Source organism: Procambarus clarkii, chromosome 27 (genome assembly GCF_040958095.1).
Source record: "Procambarus clarkii isolate CNS0578487 chromosome 27, FALCON_Pclarkii_2.0, whole genome shotgun sequence".
NCBI lineage: Eukaryota > Metazoa > Arthropoda > Malacostraca > Decapoda > Cambaridae > Procambarus > Procambarus clarkii.
Window position 1 is genome coordinate 24987440 of NC_091176.1, and position 27578 is coordinate 25015017.

General features: G+C 43.4%; 1 protein-coding gene across 5 annotated transcripts in view; it reads left to right on the top strand.

The window, feature by feature from the left end:
- Nucleotides 1-27578, top strand: part of LOC123762581 (pseudouridylate synthase 7 homolog) — an 88256-nt gene that overhangs the window by 23136 nt on the left and 37542 nt on the right. For all 5 annotated transcript variants that reach the window (XM_045749163.2, XM_069332449.1, XM_069332448.1 and 2 more), the window contains exons 6-7: nucleotides 14423-14543; nucleotides 25336-25414. In XM_045749163.2, the coding sequence (XP_045605119.1) occupies nucleotides 14423-14543; nucleotides 25336-25414 (200 nt within the window). The remainder of the gene's footprint in view (nucleotides 1-14422; nucleotides 14544-25335; nucleotides 25415-27578) is intronic.

The window sequence follows — 27578 nt, forward strand, 5'->3', positions numbered from 1 at the left end:
TGAACTTGTACTTCATAACACATAAACAAAGCATATATGCATATTAGTTTGGTTGAACACATGAGAAAATTTATGAATTTATATAAGAAACTGTTTTTCAACCTATCTGAGTAATAAGTCCTGAATATCTATAATCTGTATAGGTTAAATTTTTTGGAATAAGCCATCACTATATGTATTTAGGTATGATTAAAGTCTGTCAGCTGCTGCAGAAATATGGTACAATAATGAGCATTCAGCCTGAACAATAATGCGAGGGTTGCAAGTTCACTACCTGACTATCTTACTTAATCTGAAGGTGACAACACTTATTGGAAAACATTCGACAAACTGACCAAAAATCAAAGACAGGCTAGCCGAGTTATTTTGTGTGTGCATAACACTTAGTGTACAAATAGGAATGTTGTCACCATGCATTGTCATGAATGCTCAGTACCTGTGTTTGTCATGTTTCTCTGAATACCATTCTATAGTCATATTATAAGAAATTGGTGCCTTGTTCACGAATACAGGAAAGTTTAAAAGTGGGCATTTGTAAAAAGATTATTTAAATAAGTAAATATTATGCAAATGAAACAGTGCACGCGGCTTCCCGGTGTGGCGGGCACGTGGCACGCATGGCTTCGGGCGCCACGAGGCCCCGCATGCCAGCTATGCACCCGACGTTCTCGCCAAACAGGAGCAGCTAACACCAGCTGTGGTAAGTACAGGATTAATTATTTTTTGTGAATGTATATTTTTCTGAACTGGTACAATACTAATAATTTTGTTTATTTGGGGGCTTAGTGTGATTTTTCTGCCCTTTTCATATTTTTCCCCCTAAATGTGATACAAAAAAAAAATATTTTTTTCTGGGGGAGCTCCTTAGTGCTTGCTGCTTGGCAAGCTCCAAGCAATTCATTCCACACCAGGTCCTTGTGAGTTATGTAAACCTAGATATTGACTATGGTGAAGTTGCATACTCCAGTATTGTGAATGCCTGACTGGGTGTGACTATGACTGGTTGCAATTAGCTGTAAATGCCTGTGACTGCCTGTCTGTCAAAGGCAATGAAATATGTGACAGGAAAAATGTAATCGTGAGACAAGCATCATTAAGGAAAACAACTACAACAGAAATCTGCCCACCCTGAACTCATATTGGAGGTAAAATTACATGATGCGATATGTAGGTGAAAATATATATACAGTATATATATATATATATATATATATATATATATATATATATATATATATATATATATATATATATATATATATATATATGTCGTACCTAGTAGCCAGAACGCACTTCTCTGCCTACTATGCAAGGCCAGATTTGCCTAATAAGCCAAGTTTTCATGAACTAATTGTTTTTCGACTACCTAACCTAACCTAACCTAACTTTTTCGGCTACCTAACCTAACCTAACCTATAAAGATAGGTTAGGTTAGGTAGGGTTGGTTAGGTTCGGTCATATATCTACGTTAATTTTAACTCCAATAAAAAAAAATGACCTCATACATAATGAAAAGAGTAGCTTTATCATTTCACAAGAAAAAAATTAGAGAAAATATATTAATTCAGGAAAACTTGGCTTATTAGGCAAATTGGGCCTTGCATAGTAGGCTGAGAAGTGAGTTCTGGCTACTAGGTACGACATATATATATATATATATATATATATATATATATATATATATATATATATATATATATATATATATATATATATATATATATATATATATATATATATATATATATATATATATATATATATATATATATATATGTGTGTGTATATCACGAAAATAAACACGTGATTAAGAATGTGACAATGTCACATTCTTATATATATATATATATATATATATATATATATATATATATATATATATATATATATATATATATATATATATATAATATAATATAGATATAATGTGTGTGTGTGTGTGTGTGTGTGTGTGTGTGTGTGTGTGTGTGTGTGTGTGTGTGTGTGTGTGTGTGTGTGTGTGTGTGTGTGTGTGTGTGTATATCACGAAAATAAACACGTGATTATAAATGTGACAGTGTCAGACCACGGAGGAAAATTGAAACAGGAATTTCTTTAAGTACTTTCGTATATTAAAACATCTTCAGAAGGAGTGGTTTTACAGGTCGAGTACTGGACATAAATAGGCAGGAGAGAATGGTAGAGTGAGGTGAGGTACAATGCGTGGACACTGCAGAGGGCCTATTGGCCCATCCAATGCAGCAACCACACACAGGCCCACACATGGATAATCATAGCATAAAATAGTAAATATTTACAATGAATTAGTGAGACAAATGTGTTCCAAGGATCCTACTTAAATTGCCCTTTAATTGATCTATTAAAAATGGATCGAAGTTATATAAACGACTGCTAATGTTCAAATTACTTTCTTTTGTGATCTGTATCAAAGCAGATTCAATTATGTTTCTGTTATAGGTGCTTTTACAATTTGTTATTGAAGACATCATCTCCCAATCAATTTGGTGAGCATCTTCTGACAGATGGCCAATTGTCTAATGCTTTGTTTGTTCATGTCTTAGAGTATTTATGTTGTTAAATTCTACATTTCAAATCGTTGGAAGTTTGCCCAACATCGAACTTATTACAGTCTTTACAAGGTATTTTATATATGACACAATTATCACTACGAGGGCTGTTCCTAACTAATAGCTTACTAACAGTATTTTCGTAGCTAAACAATACATGTATATTAAAAAGTTTCAAGGCCTTGACAATATTCTCAAACCCAGAGAAATATGGTAAACATAACACATTCTTTGGGCGAATTCTTTCACTACATATATTATTATAATATGCACGACGTGCTTTGCTACGGCAAACTTCCAAAAAACTCAGTGGATAACAAAGCTTGAGACCAATCGAATCAATATTCTTAAACTCTTCGTCTAAGAATTCTGGACTCGCAACTCGAAGAGCGCTTAGATACATTGAAGAAAAAATTGACTTTCACATTGTATCTATGCCCTGAAAAATAATGAACATAAGATAAATTATTTGTAGGTTTTCTGTAGACACTAAACTTTAGTGAAAAATCTTCCCTATGAATAAGTACATCTAGTACAACAATAAGTACAACATTTAAAAATGTTGTCTCCATAGTAAATTTTATAGAGGTGACTTGGTCATTTAGTTTGGCTACAAATTCGTCTGTGTTTATATCTGAAGGCCATATACACAAAATATCAACATATCTAAACCATGGAATGATTCCAGGAGTTATTTTTTAAACAAATTTCTTTTCGAAGAATTCCATGTACAAGTTTGAAAGCAATGGCGATAAAGGATTCCTCATTGCCATTCCAAAAGTCTGTAAATAATACTCATTATTAAAGGTAAATTTACATTCTTTAATGCACAACGTAACAAGATTGACAACAATATCAGCAGAAAGAGGTAAAACATGGCTCATTAGTTCACGAGCAAGATAATCGAGAATATCATCAACCGGTACCTTTGTAAATGAGGAACAAACGTCAAAACTGATTAACTTTACATCAGGAGTAACAGGAACACTATTCAATTTGTTAACTAATTCAAGAGAATTTGTCAAATGAGAAGAGGAAATAGTTCCTAACAATGGGGACAAGATTTTGGTAAGCCATTTGGAAAGCTTGTAAGAAATGGATCCCACATGGTGTATACTCTCCAACTTTGTCACCTCAATTCTCGTCTTACGAGATTAAATTTGGTATCAATGTGTTTGCAATAGAATTCTCTACAGGACTAAATGCATATAAACTCCAAAAGCCCGGATTACCACCCGCATCAAACAGAGAAAATGAGAGCGAGTTACCCGGGAGCACGCAAGAGCAATAATATGTATACACACTCTTCACTTTGGTCACCTCAATTTTCGTCCTAGGTCTTTCATTTTGGTATCAATGTGTTTGTAATATAATTCCCTACAGGAGTATACGTATATAATGTCAAAAACCGCGGGGCGCTCCATCCGCCAACAAGATGAAAGTGGGCCAAGGTTACCCGCAAGAGAGTGCTGTGTCACCCATTGCCTGGCATTCCATTTGAGAGCATGATAATTCTGAAAAGTTTATACCCTTTTCAACTTTGTCACCTCAATTCTCATCCTAGGTCTTTCATTTTGGTATCAGTGTGTTTGCAATAGAATTCCCTACAGGAGTATATGCAAATATAAAGTTCAAAAGCCCGGCATACCACCCACAGCAAACAGAAAATGACAGAGCGTTACCCCCTCCCCCCCCCCCCCTCCGAGCGCTAATAAAGAGCAATAAAATGTGTGTACTCTTTTCAACTTTGCTACCTCAATTCTGGTCCTAGGTCTTTCATTTTGGTATCAATGAAATGAAATGAAATTCCGTACACGAGTATATGCATATAATGTCCAAAATCGCGGCGCGCCCCTCCCGCAGCCAAGCCGAAAGCAGGCCAAATTTTTAAATTTTTTGCACCATTCTGAGTCGTTATCGAACATTCGTCTATTAAATTTTTGGTGCCATACTGCATCATTACCGAGCGAAAGTGTTTAAAACATCATGAACCACGTCACACAGTTTACAGATAACTAGCAAGAATATTCTTGACCTTACACAAAGAAATCACACAAACATAATGTATATTAATGAGAAAAATCAGTTGAAGCATTGAGGTGACTTGAACCAGCAATCTGGGTACTTCCAACCCTTACCACTACCACAACATCTAATTTATTCAACCTGGGATTCCACTGAATCCACAGGAAGTCTGGAGGCTTCTACTGAAGCCAGTATGAGTTTTATGTATAGCCCCCATGCATTCTGGTGTAGGTAAAGTAGTTCAACATCCGTACACTACAGCTTCAGATACACAAAGAAATCACAATAACATGATACATATATCAGTGAGAAGTCCAATGTGGCAATGAGGTGACTCAAACCACCAAGCAGGATACTCCCGGCCCTGTACCTCCCCCCAACCCCCTCCTGTACCACAATATGTTTTCAGTAGAAGCCCCCAAACTTCCTGAGAATTCAGTGAAATCCCAGGTTGTATAACTTATAATTGTCTTGTAAGTTACACAACCTGGTATTGCAATTGATTTTCTTACTTCTGACTATGTTGTGCAGCTGAAGGGTTAAAGACTCACAAGGGCCTGTTGCGATTTGAATTGGGTGGGGTTAAGTTGGCTATAAGCAGCAGGGAGCAATTGAAGGACCCACAAGAAAAAGGTGTTTCATTACATTCAATATTGGTTATTTCTTCTCTTGCTCAGAGGGCATATTTTATACTAATTTTGTATGGTCTTGCATTTATTGTCTATATTCAATATTGTATTGGTGTTTAAGAGTTAAGGGTTGTTTCCTTGGGAATGCTTGCCAATTCATAGTTTATTTTTTCCCAGTCAATGTCCTGATTGTTTAAATTAAATGTATTAATGCTCACTCAACATATGGCTATGATCAAAATGATCACCTCACCTGCTCACAAATTAAAACACATACACAAACACAACTAGGTGAGTACACACACACACACACACACACACATGGGAGGCTGCGAGGCTGATGCGAGGCTGGCTAACATCAGAACAGCGTTCAGGAACCTGTGTAAGGAATCATTCAGAATCTTGTACACCACATATGTAAGACCAATCCTGGAGTATGCGGCCCCAGCATGGAGCCCGTACCTTGTCAAGCACAAGACGAAGCTGGAAAAAGTCCAAAGGTATGCCACTAGACTAGTCCCAGAATTAAGAGGCATGAGTTACGAGGAAAGGCTGCGGGAAATGCACCTTACGACACTGGAAGACAGAAGAGTAAGGGGAGACATGATCACAACCTACAAAATCCTCAGAGGAATCGACCGGGTAAACAAAGATAAACTATTCAACACTGGTGGGACGCGAACAAGGGGACACAGGTGGAAACTGAGTACCCACATGAGCCACAGAGACGTTAGAAGGAACTTTTTCAGTGTCAGAGTAGTTAACGGATGGAATGCATTAGGCAGTGATGTGGTGGAGGCTGACTCCATACACAGTTTTAAATGTAGATATGATAGAGCCCAGTAGGCTCAGGAATCTGTACACCAGTTGATTGACAGTTGAGAGGCGGGACCAAAGAGCCAAAGCTCAACCCCCGCAAGCACAAATAGGTGAGTACAAATAGGTGAGTACACACACACACACACACACACACACACACACACACACACACACACACACACACACACACACACACAGATGGAAGAAGTACTAAGGAATGCTAGAAAATTACAAAGTGATGAGGATGGGAAAGTGTGGTCGTTAAGACGAGATCTTTCAGAAAGAAAAAAATCAGGAAAGGCGGTGGCGTTGCTGTGCTGGTGAAAGAACACCTAAAGGTGAACGAAATAGTGACTGCCAATCCACAAGAAGTTGACATAATAGCACTAGAGATCTGCCATGAGGATGATAAACTAATGATCATAAATGCATATAGTCCACCGCTAAGCAGCATATGGTCAAAGGAGGAGCTAGATAGTAAACGAGAAGGTCTTATAACAATAATGAGAGAGATCATAGCGAGAGCGGATAACGATAGTTCACGACTGTTTATAGTCAGCGACTTCAACTTGAAATCCATAGACTGGGAAGCATGTGAAGCTAAAACAAGATTTCTGGACCTGTAAATTTGTAGACCTCATCCTGGAAACATTCTTGTATCAACATGTTAAACAAGCTACGAGGATGAGGGAAGGGGACGTCCCCTCCATGCTAGATTTGATATTTACCAGGAAGGAGGAAGAAATATTTGACATTCAGTACCTTCCTCCCTTGGGTAAAAGTGACCATGTCTTTTTGGGAATAAAGTATGCAATGCGTTATAATCTGGAAGAAAATATGACGGTCGATGCAAATGAAAAACCAGACTTTAGGAGAGGACATTATGGCAACCTTAGAAAATTTTTTAGTGAGTATAATTGGACAGACTTGTTGCTAGGCAAGGAAGTGAATGAGATGTATGTCAGGTTTTGTGAAATATATGATAAAGGCACAAAAAAATTTATACCAACACAGAGAAGCAGAACTAGGAAACAGGATTGGTTCAACAGTAAGTGCGAGAGGGCCAGAGACCAAAAGACACAGAAATGGAATCAATACAGGAAGAGGCCGAACCCCCAAACATACCAGCAATACAAGGATGCGAGAAACAACTACACGGCAGTGAGGAGAGAGGCAGAAAGAAATTTTGAAAAAGGGATTGCAGACAAATGTAAAACAGAACCAGGTCTATTCTATAAATTCATAAACAACAAATTGCAGGTAAAGGATAATATTCAGAGGTTGAAAATGGGAAATAGATTCACGGAAAATGAAAAGGAAATGTGTGAAACATTAAACAAAAAGTTCCAAAGTGTGTTTGTACAAAATGAAATCTTCAGGGAACCAGATACAATAAGAATTCTAGAGAACAACATAGAGCACATAGAGGTGTCTAGAGACGAAGTGGGAAAAAATGCTCAAGGAGCTAAATAAGAACAAAGCAGTTGGTCCAGATGGAGTTTCACCATGGGTTCTGAGAGAATGTGCACCTGAGCTCAGCATTCCTCTTCAACTGATTTTTCAGGCATCCCTGTATACAGGAGTTGTAGCTGATGTATGGAAACAGGCTAACATAGTTCCAATCTACAAAAGTGGAAGCAGGGAAGACCCCCTTAATTATAGACCCGTATCATTGACAAGTGTAATAGTCAAAATATTGGAAAAAATAATTAAAACTAAATGGGTAGAACACCTGGAGAGAAATGATATAATATCAGACAGACAGTATGGTTTTCGATCTGGAAGATCCTGTGTATCGAATTTACTGTTTCTATGATCGAGCAACAGAGATATTACAGGAAAGAGATGGTTGGGTTGACAGCATCTATCTGGACCTAAAAAAGGCTTTCGACAGAGTTCCACATAAGAGGTTGTTCTGGAAACTGGAAAATATTGGAGTGACAGGTACGCTTCTAACATGGATGAAAAATTTTCTGACTGATAGAAAAATGAGGGCTGTGATCAGAGGCAATGTATCGGACTGGAGAAATGTCACAAGTGGAGTACCACAGGGTTCAGTTCTTGCACCAGTGATGTTTATTGTCTACATAAATGATCTACCAGTTGGTATACAGAATTATATGAACATGTTTGCTGATGATGCTAAGATAATAGGAAGGATAAGAAACTTAGATGATTGTCATGCCCTTCAAGAAGACCTGGACAAAATAAGTACATGGAGCGCCACTTGGCAAATGGAATTTAATGTTAATATTATGTGAGAAATCTTTAAAGAATTCTGATAAAGAAAGAGATCTAGGGGTGGTTCTAGATAGAAAACTATCACCTGAGGACCACATAAAGAATATTGTGCGAGGAGCCTATGCCACGCTTTCTAACTTCAGAATTGCTTTTAAATACATGGATGGCGATATACTAAAGAAATTGTTCACGACTTTTGTTAGGCCAAAGCTAGAATATGCAGCAGTTGTGTGGTGCCCATATCTTAAGAAGCATATCAACAAACTGGAAAAGGTGCAAAGACATGTTACTAAGTGGCTCCCAGAACTGAAGGGCAAGAGCTACGAGGAGAGGTTAGAGGCATTAAATATGCCAAAACTAGAAGACAGAAGAAAAAGAGGTGATATGATCACTACATACAAAATAGTAACAGGAATTGATGAAATCGATAGGGAAGATTTCCTGAGACCTGGAACTTTAAGAACAAGAGGTCATAGATATAAACTAGCTAAACACAGATGCCGAAGAAATATAAGAAAATTCACTTTCGCAAACAGAGTGGTAGATGGTTGGAACAAGTTAGGGGAGAAGGTGGTGGAGGCCAAGACCGTCAGTAGTTTCAAAGCGTTTTATGACAAAGAGTGCTGGGAAGACGGGTCACCATGAGCGTAGCTCTCATCCTGTAACTACACTTAGGTAATTACACACACACACACTGTGTGTGTGTGTGTGTGTGTGTGTATTTAGGGCTCTCAAGTATGGTGTATTGGATACAGTGCGTAACTGCCACCTTGATGGCCAGTGTTCGAGTCTCCTGGTGGGTTGCGTATCTAAAAGACACCTGGACTGGAGCTGGAGGAGTCAGGAGTCACACTGCAGCAAGCTCCTGGAAATATCATATTACCTAAGTATTGGGAGCAGGTTGAGGGCTACAGTGGTGTCCCAGGTTACATAAAGGTTCAGGGAAGAGTAAAAGCAAATAAAATACAATAAACAAGTAAAGGTGAGGGAAAATAGCCGAGTTGGAAAAGTTTGTTTTGGTTCTAAAACAAAAACAAAGATGGCCACCGCCGCCACTACCACTGGGAATGTAGACACACCAACAGATGATTGTTTCAAAGGATTCTCACCACAAGATATAAGGAAAGGAGGTGTTCTTTGCAGGCTTGAGATAATTGAGGATATGCAAAAAAAAGTATGAAGAAAAAGTGCTTAAACTAGAAGAGGACAATTGAGCTCTTTAGGAGTGAGCTTTGCACTCTGAAAGGGAGTATTCTTCAGCAAGGTAAGATTATTACTGCATTAACGGACATGGTAACAAATCAGGCGGAGCAAATCAAAGCATTAGTGAAAGAAAATGAGGTGTGGAAAGTGAAGTGTGGTGACTTTGAAGTAATAAACAAGAAAATACTCATATGGTGAACAACTCCAAGGGAGCCTGAGGGCTAACATAGAGTTAGGCAAGGATCTCCAACTGGAAACTTCATTGACAACTCACATAGAATAATAAAGAAAGTTAATAAAGAACTAGAAAAGTATAAAGAAGAAATAAAAGAGACATACGCCCAAGTTGTAAAAGAGAGAGAGACAATCAAGGAAGTGTGTTTGGAAGTCAAAACCAGAAATGACAAACAAGAAGCGGATCTTAGGCAAGCAATTAGGAAATAACTGGTAACCAACAGTAAACTGGTACAAAACACTGTAGATAGAAGTAAGTCTAAAATAGGTTTTGGATGTGTAGAGAAGGAAATTCCAGTTAGGGTGGACCGAGCAGCAGAAGAGATGAAAATTATAGAAAAAATAGTAGGAATAGGAGAAGGCCTAAATTCAAAGGAGCATGTCAGTGATTTTAGGAGGATAGGAAAATATGAGAAAGACGAGAATATGAGAAAGATATGAGAAGAACTGCCCCTTAAGGGTGATGTTTAATGGAGTGAAATATATGACAGAAGTGTTTCGGAATACCAGAAAACTGCAATGTGATGAGGATGGCAAACTTTGGTCAATAAGACAAGACTTCTCAAAAGAGGACAGAGAAAAGCTGAAAATGAACCTCACTGAAGCAAAACGTCTAAATGGGGATAGAAATGAAGAAGAGAGAAATTCTTTTTTCTACAAAGTGTCAGGGACTGGAAAGCTTGTGAAATGGTACATAAAGACAAAGCAACAAAATCATTAGAGGAAGGGGGTGTGTAAAGAACAAAGGGAAGGGGAACACATTCCTGAAAATAGTATATACCAATATAGATGAAGTGAGATCAAAAATATTGAAAGATATAATCAAGCTCAAAGTCCCAGATATTGTCGCATTAACAGGGACTAAACTTGAAGAAAATATTTTAAATGAGGTCGCGTTCCCAAGGGGCTACTCAGTTTGGAGACGTGACAGGAAAACTAAGAAGGGGGGAAGGAGTGCTGGTGAATGAACACCTGAAGGTAAGAGAATTAATGTTTGAAACCCCTCGAGATATTGACATAATGGCATTGCAGCTCTGGAATCAAGATAAGCTGATAATTTTAAATGCCTACAGCCCACCAGCAAGCAACACATGGACAAAGGAAGAACTGGATGACAAAGGAGAGGGTCTCATAATGGTCATGAGAGAGATTATCATAAGAGCTGACAAAGATAAATCCCGATTGTTGCTACTGGGGGACTTTAACTTTAAGGCAATAGACTGGGAGGCCTGCGAGGCAAGAACAGAGGACATTTGGACAGGCAGATTTGTAAACCTCATCTTGGAGACATTCATGTATCAACACGTCAAGCAGGTCACAAGAATGAGGAAAGGGGATGTTCCATCAGTATTGGATCTAGTATTCACCAGGAAAGAGGAGGAGGTATTTGACATCCAGTACCTTCCACCCTTGGGAAAGAGTGATCATGTCCTCTTGGACATTAAATACGCTATGCGATATAATCTGGTAGAGAATAGGGACAGTGAAACAGCTGTTAAACTCGAACGTTATGGGGAATTTAGATTTTTTTTTCTTGGGTATAATTGGACAGAATTGTTGCTAAGCAAGGAAGTAAATGAGATGTATGCCAAATTTTGCACAATATATGATGAAGGCTCACAAACAGACATGCAGACCTAGGAAACAGGGTTGGTTCAACAGAAATTGCAAGAGGGCCAGAGATCAAAAGACACAAGCATGGAATCATTATAGAAAGAGGCCAAACCCCCAAACATACCAGTGATACAAAGATGCAAGAAACAACTACATGTCAGTAAGGAGAGAGGCAGAGAGGAACTTTGAGAACAGTATAACAGACAAATGTAAATCAGATCCAGGCCTTTTCTATGAATTCATTAAAAGTAAGCTGCAGGTAAAGGATAATATTCAGACGTTGAAAATGGGGGACAGATACGCAAAAATGGAAAGGAGATGTGTGAAACATTAAATGAAGAGTTCCAAAGTGTGTTTGTACAAAATGAAATCTTCAGAGAACCAGACACAATAAGAATTCCAGAGAACATAGCTCGTATAGAGGTGTCTAGAGATGAAGTGGAAAATATGCTAAAGGAGCTAAGTAAGAACAAATCTACAAAAGTGGCAGCAGGGAAAACCCCTCAATTATAGACCTGTGTCATTAACAAGTGTAATAGTGAAAATATTGGACAGTCAAGGTATGATGCAAAAATTATGAGGATGATTATGACGGAGGAAGATAAAGTAGTATGAGGCTACAAGATGACCTAGACATAATGAATGAATGGTCCAACATATGGCTGCTAAAGTTCAACCTGAGTAAATGTAAGGTAATGAAACTAGGCAGTGGAAACAGGTCAGACACAGGATACAGAATGGGAGATGAAGTCCTTCATGAAACGAATGGAGAAAGATCTAGGAGTTGATAACACACCAAACCTGTCTCTTGAAGCCCACATCAAAAGAATAACGTCTGTGGCGTATGCGAGGCTGGCTAACATCAGAACTACCTTCAGGAACCTGTGTAAGGAATCATTCAGAACCTTGTATACTACATATGTAAGGAGTATCCTGGAGTATGCGGCCCCAGCATGGAGCCCATACCTTGTCATATACAAGGTGAAACTTGAAAAAGTTCAGGAATATGCCGCTTGGCTAGTCCCAGAACTAAGAGGCATGAGTTACAAGAAAAGGCTGCGTGAAATGCTCCTCACGACACTGGAAGACAGAAGAGTAAGGGGGAAACATGATCACTACCTACAAAATTATCAAGAGGAATTGACAGTGTAGATAAAGATAAACTGTTTAACAAGGGGACACAGATGGAAACTGAGTACCCAAATGAGCCATAGGGATGTTAGAAAAAACTTTTTCAGTGTCAGAGTAGTTAACAGATGTAATACATTAGGCAGTGATGTGGTGGAGGTTGACTCCATACACAGTTTTAAATGTAGATATGATAAGAGCCCAGTATGCTCAGGAATCTGTATATCAGTTGATTGACAGTTGAGAGGCGGGACCAACGAGCCAGAGCTCAACCCTCGCAAGCACAATTAGGTGAGTACAACTTGGCAAGTATACACACACACGCACACTCACATGGCAGTGGTAGACTGAACAAGCTAAGAAAGGTGGTGGTGGACACCAAAACGGTCAGTAGTTTCAAAGCGTTATGTGACAAAGAATACTGGGAAGTCGGGACACCACGAGCGTAGCTCTCATCCTGTAACTACACTTGGGTAATAATTACACCTACATCTCTTCTTGTTTTATGAGCTGTGGGAAGAAGATGGATGGTGGGAGATCATCATTTTGTTTGACACTACATGTGAGAAAGGCAAATATATACATTCATCTTGGCTCCTATATTCTAGCTCGTCCTATATTCATCTTGATGTTTTTATTTTCATTTTTCATATATTTACTCAATGGTGTGTGTGTTGAATAATTTATCCACATAACAAGCTGCATTTGAGTATACTATATATAATGTGTACACCTTTTGCACATAATCCTGTTTCAAGCACAACTCAAATGAAGTGTCTTTCAACCAACTTCTTTGTTGCACTTCTGTCTGGGAATGTCTTCCAAGCAAGGATTCTAATACTGTACTGATGGGAAAACCAAATAGTGATTTGACAGTAACTAATGGCCTCTAGTATATGATAATTTTAATGGCTTTTTAAGCGATTACTAACCAATACAAAAATTTTCATTTCTTGGTTAACTCCATTACACCGATATAGATGTATGATGTAATATGTAAATTGTTAGTATAATAAGGAAAATTGACAAATGACTGTTATTGCAGTAGCCCAGGAGACAAGAAATGACAATATCCACATATTTTGGACACGTTTCCCTAATTTGTTTTTACCTTAATGGAATTGTGGTCAGAATTTTTTTGTTTTAAGATTGTGATGTTTCTTATTAGTTCCTTCTTTTTTGTGACGATCAGGTCAAACGTATTATCACGTACATCTGGCTCCACTATGTGCAGGTTCAACATGAAATTGTCAGTCTTGATAATTGCCTGGTTTGTCTCTACTGCTCAGGGCTACTTCCTGGCATTTGTCTATTGTTATTATCTACGTTGTTTCACCTGAAATTTTAATGTTTGTTGCTTTGTCGGAGGTGGTTCTCAAAGCAGATTTTAGAAAATAATGTAGCAAGAGATTAATATCAAGGTGATAGATTTAATGGGTGTTAACAAGCATGGAATCATTCCACCTCACTGTTGTTCTTGAAGTTGCAGTGTCATGCAAATTTTGTGCCACAAGATACGGATTAGGAACAATAAATTTTAGTAGCATTATAATTTGTTGTGCTCAAGGAGCAAGTATTGCAAATGTTTAAGATTATGGTGCAAAGTATGGAGGTTGTGAATGAAAAAACACTCTTGTATGTTCAGGTGAAAAGAATCTGGGACAACATCTTACAAAATCTTATGGAAATAGGGCCATTATAAATTTTACTGAAGTGGTGTGGTATATTATTGGTAATAGAACATTAGGAAAAGAATTTAAAATATAAGGCAGTAAAGAACTAGGTGAAATTAACATTGCAATAAAAGAGGATGTACTGTTCATCTATAGGTGTTTAAAAGAAACTTGCTATGCATTTCAACATTTGAGGAAAGTACATACATGTAGTCTTATAGATTATTTAAAAGTAATATGAGCCTCAAGGTTAAGTATTAAGATAAAATAATTATGGTGTTTATTCCAGCTGGTAGTGTGCGGAGGGACAAGACAGGATGGCCAAAAGATCAACTATACACAACATTTGTACTCTATAAAGAAAATGTTGAAACTGTGGAGGCTATCAACCAGATAGCTTGGAAGGCCAGGTATTGCAATGATTATTGTATAGTAACAAATTTAAATTATATTTCTTCAATAGTTTAGGTGGAACATATTTGTGGATATAGAACTAAGGATCACTTGTTGCAATGCAGGCATTCTAGGTGTGTGTCACATTTTATTGATAAACATGCTTGAATAAAATTAATTAGTATCTACAAATTGTCCATTATATTTTTATTTACATGTGCTTGATAGCGACTTAGCTCTTGACACTTTTCCTGGGTATGCTTTTGTTATCTAAGGTGAATTTAAAGTAAATTATCTGTAAATAATTTCAGTGTACATTTAGCTTTTCTTCGTACAATAACTGCAGTTTGTAAGTATTTGTACAGTAATGTGTCTGTCTTTCTTTTGACTTTTGAGTTCATTGGATTTTAAATAAAACATTACATATGGGGTTAAGTTCAAAGTTTCAGCCTTAATTAAGGATATTTATATCCATAGCAGGTGAACCATGCAGGAATTACAGATCTTTTCTGGAGGGAGCCCCGTCGGCTCCCCGGAGCTATCCAGGCTGAATGGATATGTATAATTTTCTGGCATCGGTCAATGCATAGAGTTCTTGCCTACCGGGGACCATGAGCCAGAACCTGGCCCCCTCTAGAGAGGCACAAGGAGCAATGGCCTATAGAAACCCCCCTTTATTATTGGGAGCAGTCTATGTCTGGCATCGACTGGGATAGGCACCCAGAAAGGTAGGCACCCCCAGAACAACCCCTATTCTGGTAAAACTATTGCGGCCGAAGACCGAACAAGTGGACAGAACTCCCCAAACGAAAACTAGCAAACGAGCATGACGTTGTCACGTTGCCACGCCGCTGTCTGCGCCCCCCCCCCCCTCCCCGGGAGGGGGAAGGGGCAGCTCCAGACCTAACCGCTGGCGACCCACCCTACAGTTTTTGGCTGATGGGAGTCTGGTGAGGTCGTGCCTCTGGCTCCAGTGATTTGTTACAGTTCTGTGCCTTGTGGTGTGAGCTGTCCCTTTCGGTGGTGCGTGGGCCAGGAGTGATACTCTACAGTACTTGGGCTGCATGCACCTAGGGTTTCCTTCCCTAGATGCCCTGTAAGTACTAGCCTTGGGGCCACCTTCCTCGAGTCACCTCGGGATCTACCTCCGCTGTGCTATTTACTGCTCGGTATTTCGCCACCCTTGGGATCATCTGTGGTTTGTTCTTGCCCTTGTTTGTTTCTGGATAGGGGGTAGTTTTCGTCACTGGCAGGGGCACAGTGTACTGCACACCTAGTTTTCACCAATAACAGCGGCCAGCTCTGTTCCGCCTAGGTATGTTGTCCTCTTGCGGGATTTTTGTTTTCCGCCTGGAGGGGGGTCTGCCCTTGTCTCCTTCACTGTTCTTGGGGTTATTGTATCCATCTACAGTACCTTGTTTTGGTGGTCAACTTCGCCTTGGCCCCTGTGAGAGTACACGTCCCAGGGGTTCAGCTATAGAAGTTTTGTTGGTAGATTGGGAGGATAGCCCCTGGGAAACCCCATGGGGGCTACATGGTCCGATGGATGTGACCCCTGAGTCCTCCCTCGCTTCTTGCGAGTTTGAAGGTTGCTCTGTCCCCCCTTGTCTCTTGGGGACACTCATTAGTTTTGCCTCCGCCATGCTGCCTGTTGGGTCGGTGATTGTTTTGACCCGGAGTCGTGCGACGTGTGTTGTCTGTACGTACTCCAGTTCACCCAGCCTACTGGGCCTGATACGCAGGTGCGGGCACCTGAGGCGTTGCATGCTAGATTTAGGTTGGTGGCTGCCCCGGATTCCCCGAGACTACCCCGTTTTAGTTATAGGGACCCGGACTTGGGGGGTGGGAGTTGCTTCCGCTCTGGTTCCATCCGCCCCTCCTAGTCCTTACCCTTCTGTCGTTCATTCGGTTCTCTCCCCCCCCCAACCCCACCCACCCACCCTTTCTTCCAGCTCCAAAACGTCTGAGGGTTTCCGAGTCCGAGCAGGGTTTAGTTGGTTTGGAGACTCGGGCGGTCTCGGGGTGTCCTCTTCTGGGGCTGAGGAAGAGGCATTCGAGCCTGGTCCTTCTGCCAGAGCTTCTGGGCCTGGCCAGTGGACCCCCCTTCGTTCCTGCTTTTTTGGCTGTTCCCGCCTTTTCTTTAGAGGTGGGGGTCAGAAGGATGGCTCGGCCCTAGGTCTTCAGGGTGAGGTTCCCGGGGTTGGGGAGGGGTTGGCTTGGGGGCCTTGGGCCCCTTTGGACCCCGCCTGGGTTTTTCTACCCTCTGAGCGGGGCTTGGTGTTACAAGGAGATGGGTTCTCTTTCGCTCCCTCAGCGTATGAATTGGACTTGGTGTCCACCCATCCCCGAGTTCGGTTCCATGATCCTGCGGGTTCTTCGGTTCTGTCTTTCCGGGGGTTTCCGGCTTATTGTCTTTGGAGGTGCAGGAAGCCTTGGCGGCTTACCTCCTGCGCGACCCGGATTATGCTTTTGTAATGGATCTGCGTTCCTTCATGTACAGATCTTCTGGTTCTACTGGGTTTGTTATGAAGTTCCGGAGTCGCCCTGGTTGGCAGACTGTCTTCTTTATTCGTTGGAGGCTTGGCACACGTTCTGTTGGTCCCGCCCGCTTGAGTGGCGAGAGACTTGTACGGCGTTCCCGGTTGTCCTAGGGTGCGATGTGAGCATCTTAATACTTGTTTGTTCACTCCTGCCCTTCCGCGGGATGTTGGTGTCATGCAGCTTCACGTGCAGGTTCCTTCCCTTTTGGCTGCCTTGGTTGCATAGGATTTGCGGACTCGTGGCCTGCTTGCTTCTGCCCTGCTTTTCTTTTCCCTCCTTGAGCTGTCCTCGGATTGGCTTGAGTTAAATGTGGGGGCGCTTGGGGCTGCTGCCGGGTCCGGTGCGCTGCCCTTTGTGGTGGGGGCGTTGTCTGCTTTGTTGAAGCTCTTCGCACCCATTCTGCATGATGTAGTTTCAGGGTTCTATGCTTCTCGCCTTGCGTGTCGTCAGGCGGTGCTGGCTTCTTCCTTACAATCCGCTTGGGCTCTGGCCCTTTTTTTTTTCTTTGCCCTTTTGTCCATTGCTGTTTGCTAAATCTGCTGTGGTGCAGTACCTGCAGGCAGCCTCGGTTAGTTGTCAGCCTATGTCTCTATGTCTGAGTTGTTGCTCCGGGGGGCTCGCGGGGGGCCTCCCCGGAAAGGTCGTGCCAAGGCTCGGGGTTCTTTTCGTCAGGGTAGGCTTTTGGTGCCAGATTCGGGGCTGGTGCATCCTCCAGTTCTGGCTGTTGCTGGCAAGGCACGTCGGCCCTTTCGTTGTTCTTCCCATTGACAGGGCGATGGGGGGGGGTTGGCTCGCCCGATTTGCTCGCACCTGGTCCCATGATTCATGGGCTTTTCGGGTTGTTTTGTGTGGCCTGTGGTAGCGTTGGGTGGCTGCTCCTCCCTCGGTGCTCCTCCCTCCCGTCAAAATGACGGCGTCCCTCAGGTGGGTTTCCTGCCTGTTTCCGGTCCTGAAACGGGACTGCGCGAACCTCCGGTTAATTCTGGACTTGTCCTGTCTGAACCCGTGGGTTTATTGCCCCTCCTTCAGGATGACTACTCTGTCCCAGGTCTGTCTTCTCTTGGAGCCGGGTGCTTGGATGCTGTCCATGGACCTCAAGGACGCGTATTGGCACGTCTCGGTTCATCCGGGGGTTCAGGGACTATGCTCGGTTTTGTTGTGAGGCTTCAAGGTTACTGCTTTCGTTGTCTTTCCTTCGGGTTAAATCTGGCACCTCACGTTTTTACGTGCCTTAGTTGGGTCGTGGTGGCCTACCTGAGTCTGTTAGGTATTCGGTTTCTGGTCTACCTCGATGACTGGCTGGTTTGGGCTCCCAGCCGTTCCGCGTGTCTGCTCGCCAGGGATTTGGTTCTTTCCCAGCTCGCTGGATTTGGCTTCTTGGTGAACTGGCGGAAGTTCCATCTGGTTACCTCTCGGGTTCGGTTTTGGCTGGGTCTGCTTTGGGACGCTCGCACCGCTTCCTTGTCTCTGCCTCAGGCGGCTCTGTTTTGCCTGTGGTCCTGCCTTCGCCTGTTTCTGAGAAGTTCCCGGGCCACACGGTGGTTGCTCAAGAGTTTGTGCGGGAGCCTGAACTTTGCCACTATGGTCTTCCCGCCGGGTCGGGTGTGGCTTCGTCGGCTGTTCTGGTTCCTTCGGGGACGGCCCTTCTGCCTCTCTTGCAATCGTTGGGTTTGGCCTCCGGGGGCTTTGTGTCGATTGCTGTGTCGCCGGCTTCCTCTTCGGGTTTTTCGGGATTCAGTGCCTTGGCACCTACCCGAGGCCCTCGCTCGATGTGTACATGGACGCGTCGTCTCTTGGCTGGGGTTTTGTGACCAGTGCTCACCAGGCCAGCTAGGGGCGGAGGGGTCCGTCCTTCCCTCTGGCTCACATCACGGTCCGGGAGTTCGCGGTGGTGTGGATGTCGCTCTGAAGGGTTCGAGTCGCTCGCAGATCGATGCTTTGGCTGCTTTCGGGCTGCTCCCCGGTGGTTCATTGTCTGAACCGTGGGGGGTTTGATGCGGTCCTTGGCTCTTTGGGGCTGGTCACTTCAGGTGACTCGTCTGCTGAGTTCTTGGGGTTTGGCTCTCCTGGCGTGTTCATGTCTGGGGGGGGGTGTCCGACGGCCTGTCCTCCTCCAGTTGGCTGTGCCAGATGTTCGGGACTCCGGACGTGGATCTCCTCGCATCGGCGTGGTCGAGGTGTCTCCCGGTATACATGGCGCCCTTTCCTGATTGCGAGGCCATTGGGGTCGACGCCTTCAGGCAGGACTGGTCGAGGTGGAGTTACCTCTACCTCTTTCCCCCGGTTCAGCTGTTGCTCCAGGTCCTGGCTCGCTTGGAGACTTACCAGGGTCGGGTTGGCCTTCTGGCTCCGTGGTGGCCTGCCCAGCCTTGGTTTCAGGCCCTACTTGCTTGGTGTCTGAACCCGAGGGCTCCGCCCCTTTCAGCAGATCGGTCCAGCCCGGTATGAGGCTGGTTCGGTCTTCTCCCCGAGTCATCACGTCTTGTGTTTTTGACTCGGATTTATCATCACTTGTGTGGTGCGCAGGTGGCTTCGTTGATGGTTTCCCATCTGCGTGCTATGTCATGGCGACAGTATGGAGTTTCCTGGCGGTCCTTCCGATTTTTCCCATCACTGCTTAGATATTCTTCGGTCTATGATAGGGTTGTTCTGTCCTTTCTCTCTTGGTTGTTTCAAGGCCGTCATCTTATGGCTAATACTGTTGCTGTGTATCGTGTGGCGTTGATGGAGCCGCTTCATCTTGCTTTTTGTGTTGATATTACTTCTGCCCCGTTTTGCAAGCTGTCTTGTGCGTTGTTTCACCTCCGGCCTGCTCATGTGCTGCCTGAGCCGTCATGGTCCTTGGACCGTGTGCTCTTGTTTCTCTCTTCTCGGTTTGTTGTGGCCCCTTCTGTTCGGGATTGTTTTTCTAAGGCACTTTTCCTGTTGGCATTGGCCTCTAGGGGTCAGGTTGGGAAGCTTCATGCTCTCCTGCGGCGCAGGGGTTTCTGCTCCTTCGGGCCCGATGATCGTTTTGTTTGCTTGCAGCCGTCTCCCTTTTTTCTGGCGAAGAATGAGACGGCATCCTTCTGGAGGGGTCCTTTGGTTGTTAATGCTTGGTTGGTCAGGCCAGGGGTGCGTCATGTGTTGTGTCCGATTGCGGCTCTCCTCCGTTATTTGTGCGCCACTGCTTTGGTTGCCAGGGAGGCACTCTGGGTGGACCCGGTTTCCATTCTTCACTGTTCCCAAATTTGGGTCTCTCAGGTTATCCCCAGGGTTATTAAATCTAGCCAACCAGCGGTCTATCCCTGGGCCCATGACATTTGTAAGTTTGCTGCCTTGGCTGCCGTCTTTGGCAACATGTCTTAGGTGGACATTCGGGCCCGGGGTTTTTGGCGGTCGAACAGGGTCCTGGCCGCTTGCTACCTATTGAATGTTCCTGGGCCTAGGCGGGCCTGCGTTGCATTGGGTCGGCGGTTGCAGCCAGTTGTCTGAACTTCGCATCGAGGAGTGAGGACGGACCGCCTCCTGGGTAAGTCCCCATTTTTCCTTAACTTTGGGTAGTTAGCTCTGGGAGCCGACGGGGCTCCTCCTCCTACCCCCTCCCCCCTTCCCCCCCTTCCCCCCCTTCCCCCCCCTCCCCCCCTTCCCCCTCCCCCCCTTCCCCCCCCCTTCCCCCCCTCCCCCCTCCCCTCCCCCCTCCCCTCCCCTCCTCCCCCCCTCCTCCCCCTCCTCCCCCTCCTCCCCCCCCCCTCCCCCCCCCTCCCCCCCCCCTCCCCCCCCCCTCCCCCGAAAACCAGTGTTGAACGTAATGAAATGCCATTTTCCAGGTGTTTCCCAGAGGCTCCCCGGTTTCCCTCTCTCTAGTTGGCGGTGTTTTTCACTTTTTTGACATCCAGCCTAAGAACTGTAGAATGGGTCGCCGGCGGATAGGTCTGGGGCTGCTCCTCTCCCCGTGCAGACAGAGGCGCGGCAATGTGATAACGTCATGCTCGTTTACTAGTTTTCATTTGGAGAGTTATGTCCATTTGTTTGGTCTTCGGTCCCAATAGTTTTACCAGAATAGGGGTTTGTTTTGGGGTGCCTACCTTTCTGGTTGCCTATCCGGGTCGATGGCAGACATAGAACGCTCCCAATAATAAAAGGGGGGGTCTCTATAGGCCATTGCTCCTCATGCCTCTCTAGAAGGTGCCAGGTTCTGGCTCGTGGTCCCCGGTAGGCAAGAACTCCTTGCAGTGATTGATGCCAGAAAGTTATACATATCCATTCAGCCTGGATAGCTCCGGGGAGTCTCCAGGACTCGCCCAGAAAATGGCTTTTCATTACATTCAATGCTGGTTTTTTATATGGCATACTCCCCATTGTAAAGGACCAAAAGTAATTGGACACCCTGCTGCTCATCTGTTTCGTGGCCAGTTGTCTGTACAGTAGTTGCATCTAACGAAAGAGGAGAGGTAACTAAAGGTCTTGAGTTGATTCTAGGTTTAGTGTCATTAGCATTTGGAGTTTGTTGCTGTCGTCTCTCATTGAATAAATTGATCACAGTGTTAAAATCAACTATTGGTTACATTATGAAGCAAGGTTGCTGTCTTCAGCTTTGCAATAGCAAATAATCTGATAAATCATGGAAGACCACTCCCCCTTTTAACTGTCTGAGAGATCAAGAAAACTCCTCATGATATTGGCATGTATGTATCAAAGACTACCATAAAGGGAAGGGAACACCAGCATAAATTAAAAGGGTTCACCATAAGATGCAAATGACTGGAAAACAGACCTTTGCTGGAAAGTACATGACAAAAACCTGTAGTTGTGGGACAAACTTATGCACAGATAAGATGAAAGAGTAACATATACCAGTGATGGAAAGAAAGGAATGAGCAGCAGATATGTCACTCATGATCCAAAGCATACCACCTCATTTGTGAAACCTGGAGGTTGCATTATTTCTTGGCCATATGTGGCGCCTACTGGAATTGGTTTACTTGCCTTTATTTGCAATGTGACTTCTATTGATGGCAGCAAGATTAATTTTGAAGTATTCAGATACATTGTATCTGCACAGATCCAACCAAATGCTTAAAAACTCTTTGAACACCAATTCTCCCCTGCAGGATAATGACCCCCCAAACATACTGCTAAAACGACTAACTAATTTGTCAGAACTGAAATGTGGAATATTCTTCAATGGTCAATAGCCTTCCCGGAATTCAATTAAGCATAAGCGTGCTAAAGACAGTACTGGTCTTTAGCACAGTACAATTTGTGTATATACTACCACACTGAAATGTGTGGTAGTATATACACAAATTGTGTAATATTCATTGAAAAAAAAAATCTCCCTTTCTATTTAGGCTGCAGTACTGAAACTTGGAACAATTGCTTGGAACAATCCCTTTTCATATACAACTAGTCAAAAAATATTGGTTGACATTGAACAACTTTTAATAAACTAGTCTATTGGCACCTTGAAGAGACATTAGGAGGCTAGGGATATTACACCAACCCAGGCAAAGAGGAAATACCACCACGAAGGTGGAGCACAATAAAAACAACTGTAAAGAAAGTCTAAACAAAACAGACAATGCAGAACAGGGTAGTTAGGTCATTAGCACAAGTAGTTACACTCTCACAGCCAGATAGCAGCCCTGGCATACCAAGGTACAACCAGGGAAATCTAATTAATCATGTGCCTTGTGCTGATCTCTGTATCACATACTTCGGGTTTCTGTCTTTCTCTTTTCAAATATGTCATGGCTATATTTTGTAGTCAGGCAAGGGCCTGTGCTTGTGTTTGTTACAGTTTTAGACTGACAGTCGGTCGGTCGGTCTCACTGTCAAGCGAGCCTTGAGCCACCTGGTCACTTTAAGCTGCATGTGTTTGGGTAGCCTTTCCTAGGCATTCACTGGCATTGCCCCTGCCTGGCCTGGGTTCCTTTCCTGAGTGGTTCAGGTGTCTGTCCCTTTGGGACTGCCTACTTTTGTGGGGTCTGCTTCTGATTAGTGCATGAGTTTTTGATCCCTCTTATGTGGCTCTGAAGTTGAGGCAGATGGTGCTCTACTTTGTCTGAGGGCATGTGGATGTTTACATACTAGATTTGTTGTGTGCTGCTTATGCCCTTCCCTGTTGCATCTTTTCCTAATCTGGGTTTGGTGTTTGTTTACAAAGGTGAGAACCTACCCTGCCCCCCATGCCTGGTGTTCCTGGTTCAGTGTTTATTCCTGCCAAATCTAACAAGTCATTGCAGGTTTCTGGTGTGGTTTAGCTGTGGACCAGCCCCCCAAGCTTGCTCTTGCTGTTTAAAAGTTTCAGTGATATACCTCAGTTTTGGGTCATGCCCACAGTCATTCCCTCTGCCTCTATTATGCTGCTGTTGGGTGGAGGATAACATCCACACAGATGCCAACATCATCATGTTGGGTTCTGGTTTGACTGGCCCCCTTTTCGGGATAGGACTTATCTGGCAGCTGTCACTTTGCGGGAATAGTTTTCTTGCTTGCACTGACTTTGATGCCTTGGAGATGGATCTCAGAATGTTACTGGGGGGAGCCCCTTGTAGCTCCCTGAAGCTACCATCTCTGATGTAGGTGCCCTCAGTTGCAGAGTTCTCTGGCATACCAAACACACAGAGCCAGACGCTCCTCCACTTCCGGACAGGAACTGAGGATGAAGCAGGCATTTCCCCTCTGGATCACCACACTGAGGTACACACACAAATCACAATATCGTGATTCATCAAATGAGCAAATCCACAAGAGCCGTGATGTGACAGAGCCTGGGTACATGGGGGAATTGTGTAAAACCCCGGTTTGTGTCTCGGAGAGGCTGTGGTATCTGTCTGAGGGCAGTAGCACTCCTGGTTGCAATTTTTTTACCATGTCGTGGTGTAACACATCCTCAGGAAGTAGCCCATAGCAGCTGTTTAACTCCCAGGTATCTATTTACTGCTAGGTGAACAGTTGCATCAGGGTGAAAGAAACTGTCCATTTGTTTCCACCTCCGCCGGGATTGAACGCGGAACCTTAGGACTATGAATCCCGAGTGCTGTCCACTCAGGCGTCAGGTCCCCCAGGCCTCTTTTGGGACACTCGGTCACCATCACTGTTCCTGCCCCCAGCGACCAACTCAACAACAACTCCAGTGGTGTTGAGTTGGCCCCAAGGGACTTGGCGGTTGCTCAAGGAGCTATTAGAAACCCTCAATTTTGCCCTCCTTGTTTATCCTTTAGGCAGAATTTGGCTTCGGAGTTTGTACTGGCACAGGTACATCCGGGCACCTCCATTCGCTGCTGCTGGTACATGTCTCTTTTTCCCCTTTATTTGGCGTCATTTCCTGACTGTGATGCTCTCACTGTGGAAGCCTTTTGGTTGGATTGTTCAAGGTGGGGGTTTCTCTACTCTTCCCTCCAGTCCAGCTGTTGCTCCGGGTTCTGGTGCAGTCGAGTGCTTTGAGGGGAATTTGATCTTCTGGCTCAGTGGCCAGCCCAGGCTTACTTTTTAGTGCCACTTGCTCGGTGTCCGAATCAGGTCATTTTTTCGTGGCTCTGTCTCTTCAAGAAGGTGGTAATGATGCTAGCTGAGTTTCAAGCTAATTTGAGTGAATCTCTTGTTCTTTGTGAATTGTTTGTAGAGTCTTTTAGTGGTTTCAAATCTTCATTTTCTGTAAACACTCTAGTTCACTGTAATGCTTCACTGATTTTCTAGAATCTTTTCTGGTGGGAGTTACAGATTGTTACTGTGAGAGGGGGCCAGGTTCTGGCTTTGGTCCCTAGGAGGCCAGCCAGAACATATATGACTGATTAGACCTTTTAGTATGTAGCAATTTCAGCAAGATAACTTCAAGGAACCACTGTGGCTCGTCCAAAGAAAGAGGCATTACATTACATTCAACGTTCAGTTTCGTTGTTCCCCTCCCCTCCCCCTTCCTGTGCTTTCTTCATCATTTCAATTTTAATCTTTTTCCTTCAAACCAGTATCTGTAAAATGCTTGAGACTGTTACTTAGACATACGAATGACTGTATATTTCTAATATAACATTCATAATTTTTTGTTTATTTATAAATTTAGCTTAGTAAATTATCAGTGTATCCAAGCTCATTTTTCTCATTGCTGTATGGAGATTAGTTTTATTTGAAACACATGCGAGAATATATTGGTGATACTGTTTCACAACATTAGTGAATCTAGGGAAGATATTTTTGTTCATTTAATTATGAAATAATATACAAGTTTTTTGTATTATTTAAAGTAGGAGCTATTCATGCAATTATAATTTGTCCCAATTTCAGGGTAAAACCTAGCAATTTTACATATGCTGGAACAAAAGACAAGAGGGCTAAAACCAGTCAGCTTGTTTCTATTAAAGAGGTAAGTCAATAGAGTTCAAGTTTTTTCTTATTATCTATGCCATGTAGTGCTTATCTTTAGTCAGCCACACTGAGGTAGCTCCACACTACCATCAGCCCTTGTGAATCAAAACCTGGTCCCCTCATAGAGGCACAGGAAGCAAGGAGATTTGTGATTACCTTCTCTCAGGAATTCGTCCTCAGACCAAGTTCATTCCATCCAGCGGTCAACCTCAAAGACGTGTTGTGGTTTGAACAAAATTTGTCAGTGAAGCACTTGCTCCGGTTGTGTTCGAACGTCATCAGTTGTGAGTCGTGTGTGTAAACCATTTTCATTCATAAACAGGGGGTTTGGCAGGTGCATGGAATGGACTTTGGGTCTTTGTTTGGAGAATGGGCTGGCAAGTTTCACAAAGTAAACAAACAATGCAGCAAATGATCATCCCAGCCCAGTAGTTAGGTCATAAACCCCTGGTAACAGCTGACCACTGCCAGGTGGCAGCACCATGAGAGCTCAATGAATTGCCGACTCTTTGGGTTCCAGATATTCTAGATAAGGGTTGGCCATTTTTTTTAATTAGCACTGTCATGAAATGCCTCTTTTCTGGGATGGGGGGGGGGTGCCTCAGTTACTCTCAAGATAAGTGTTTTTCAATGTGTGCTGTAAAGGGCCCACAGGGGTGCCATGGGAGTTTGAAGGAAGAAGCAAATTTTCTACCCGTTCATTTAAACAAATGAACTGACATTTCAGGAAAGTATTCTCACTGGTACTGGCAGAAATTAAGAAGTGTGCCTTGAGTACTTCAGTGCTTGTTGTTGTACCATGATTTTAAAAAGTTTAAAGTCTTTGCCCTAGACCCCTCCCTCCCTTCCCAGTACATCTCTTGGTTTTTAGACTCTGGACTAGTGATTGTTGAAATGGGGAGATGGCAGCGTGACCGGGAACCACCTGGTTGATACCTGGTTGATGGGGTTCTGGGAGTTCTTCTACTCCCCAAGCCCGGCCCGAGGCCAGACTTGACTTGTGAGAGTTTGGTCCACCAGGCTGTTGCTTGGAGCGGCCCGCAGGCCCACATACACTCCACAGCCTGGTTGGTCCGGCACTCCTTGAAGGAAACAATCTAGTTTCCTCTTGAAGATGTCCACGGTTGTTCCTCCTGTAATATTTCTGATGCTCGCTGGTAGGACGTTGAACAACCGTGGACCTCTGATGTTCATAAGGTGTTCTCTGATTGTGCCCATGGCACCTCTGCTCTTCACTGGTTCTATTCTGCATTTTCTTCCATGTCGTTCACTCCAGTACGTTGTTATTTTACTGTGCAGATTTGGGACCGGTCCCTTCCTGTTGCGCGTGGACCTGTCCACGGTCGACCCGAACGTGTACCAACAAATATCGTTAGTTGATGACACCATCGTAACTCGAAATTATCGTAAGTCCGGGCAATTGTAAGTCGAAGTGCCACTGTATATATTTCTCAATTATTCATCAGGTATATTTATCAGGATAGATATCATAATTCAAGCAATCAAACTGAAGGTTCACTATTAATATACAAAGTGAGTCATTACCCAAGAATTTGAGGCCACTACAACTGTCTGCCCCCTGATCATCACACAACACTAGTAAACATGACTAAGTCACCTTCACGGTTCACTCACCGAAGACTGAGTCTAAGTTGAATAGAGAGGGGGAGGGGGCAGGTCTGCAGTTGACAGGCAACGTCACCCCCCCGTCCGGCCGACAGCCTATTTCAGTGGCTGGAAGCAAGGTGAAATTCGCGTGAGCTGACCTCAGGTTAACTTGAGGTCATTAACGCTTAGAGGTGTGAGTTTCAGGCCGACAGAATGGCGCCTCTCAAAACCTTGTCTGTGACTCTTTTATCTCTATGTATATATTAAACCCAAAACTAAACAAAACACCTTTATAGTGTTACACTTGGTACTGGGACAGTCAAGCCTGGTGTTCCAGTAAAACGGTCTACAAGTGGTGTAGTGTTGTCAGTAGACAAGGCTTCACCAGAACTGGTGCATGGGGTATGTGTGGTACGAGTTCTAATAGCAGGCCCTGCATATGTAGCTGTGGTGGTATCAACATCAGAATTATCACTCCCCTCATGTTCAATTTCATCCAGTTTAATCACCTCACTATCTACATCACTCACTTTCAAGATCAAGATAAAAAAAAT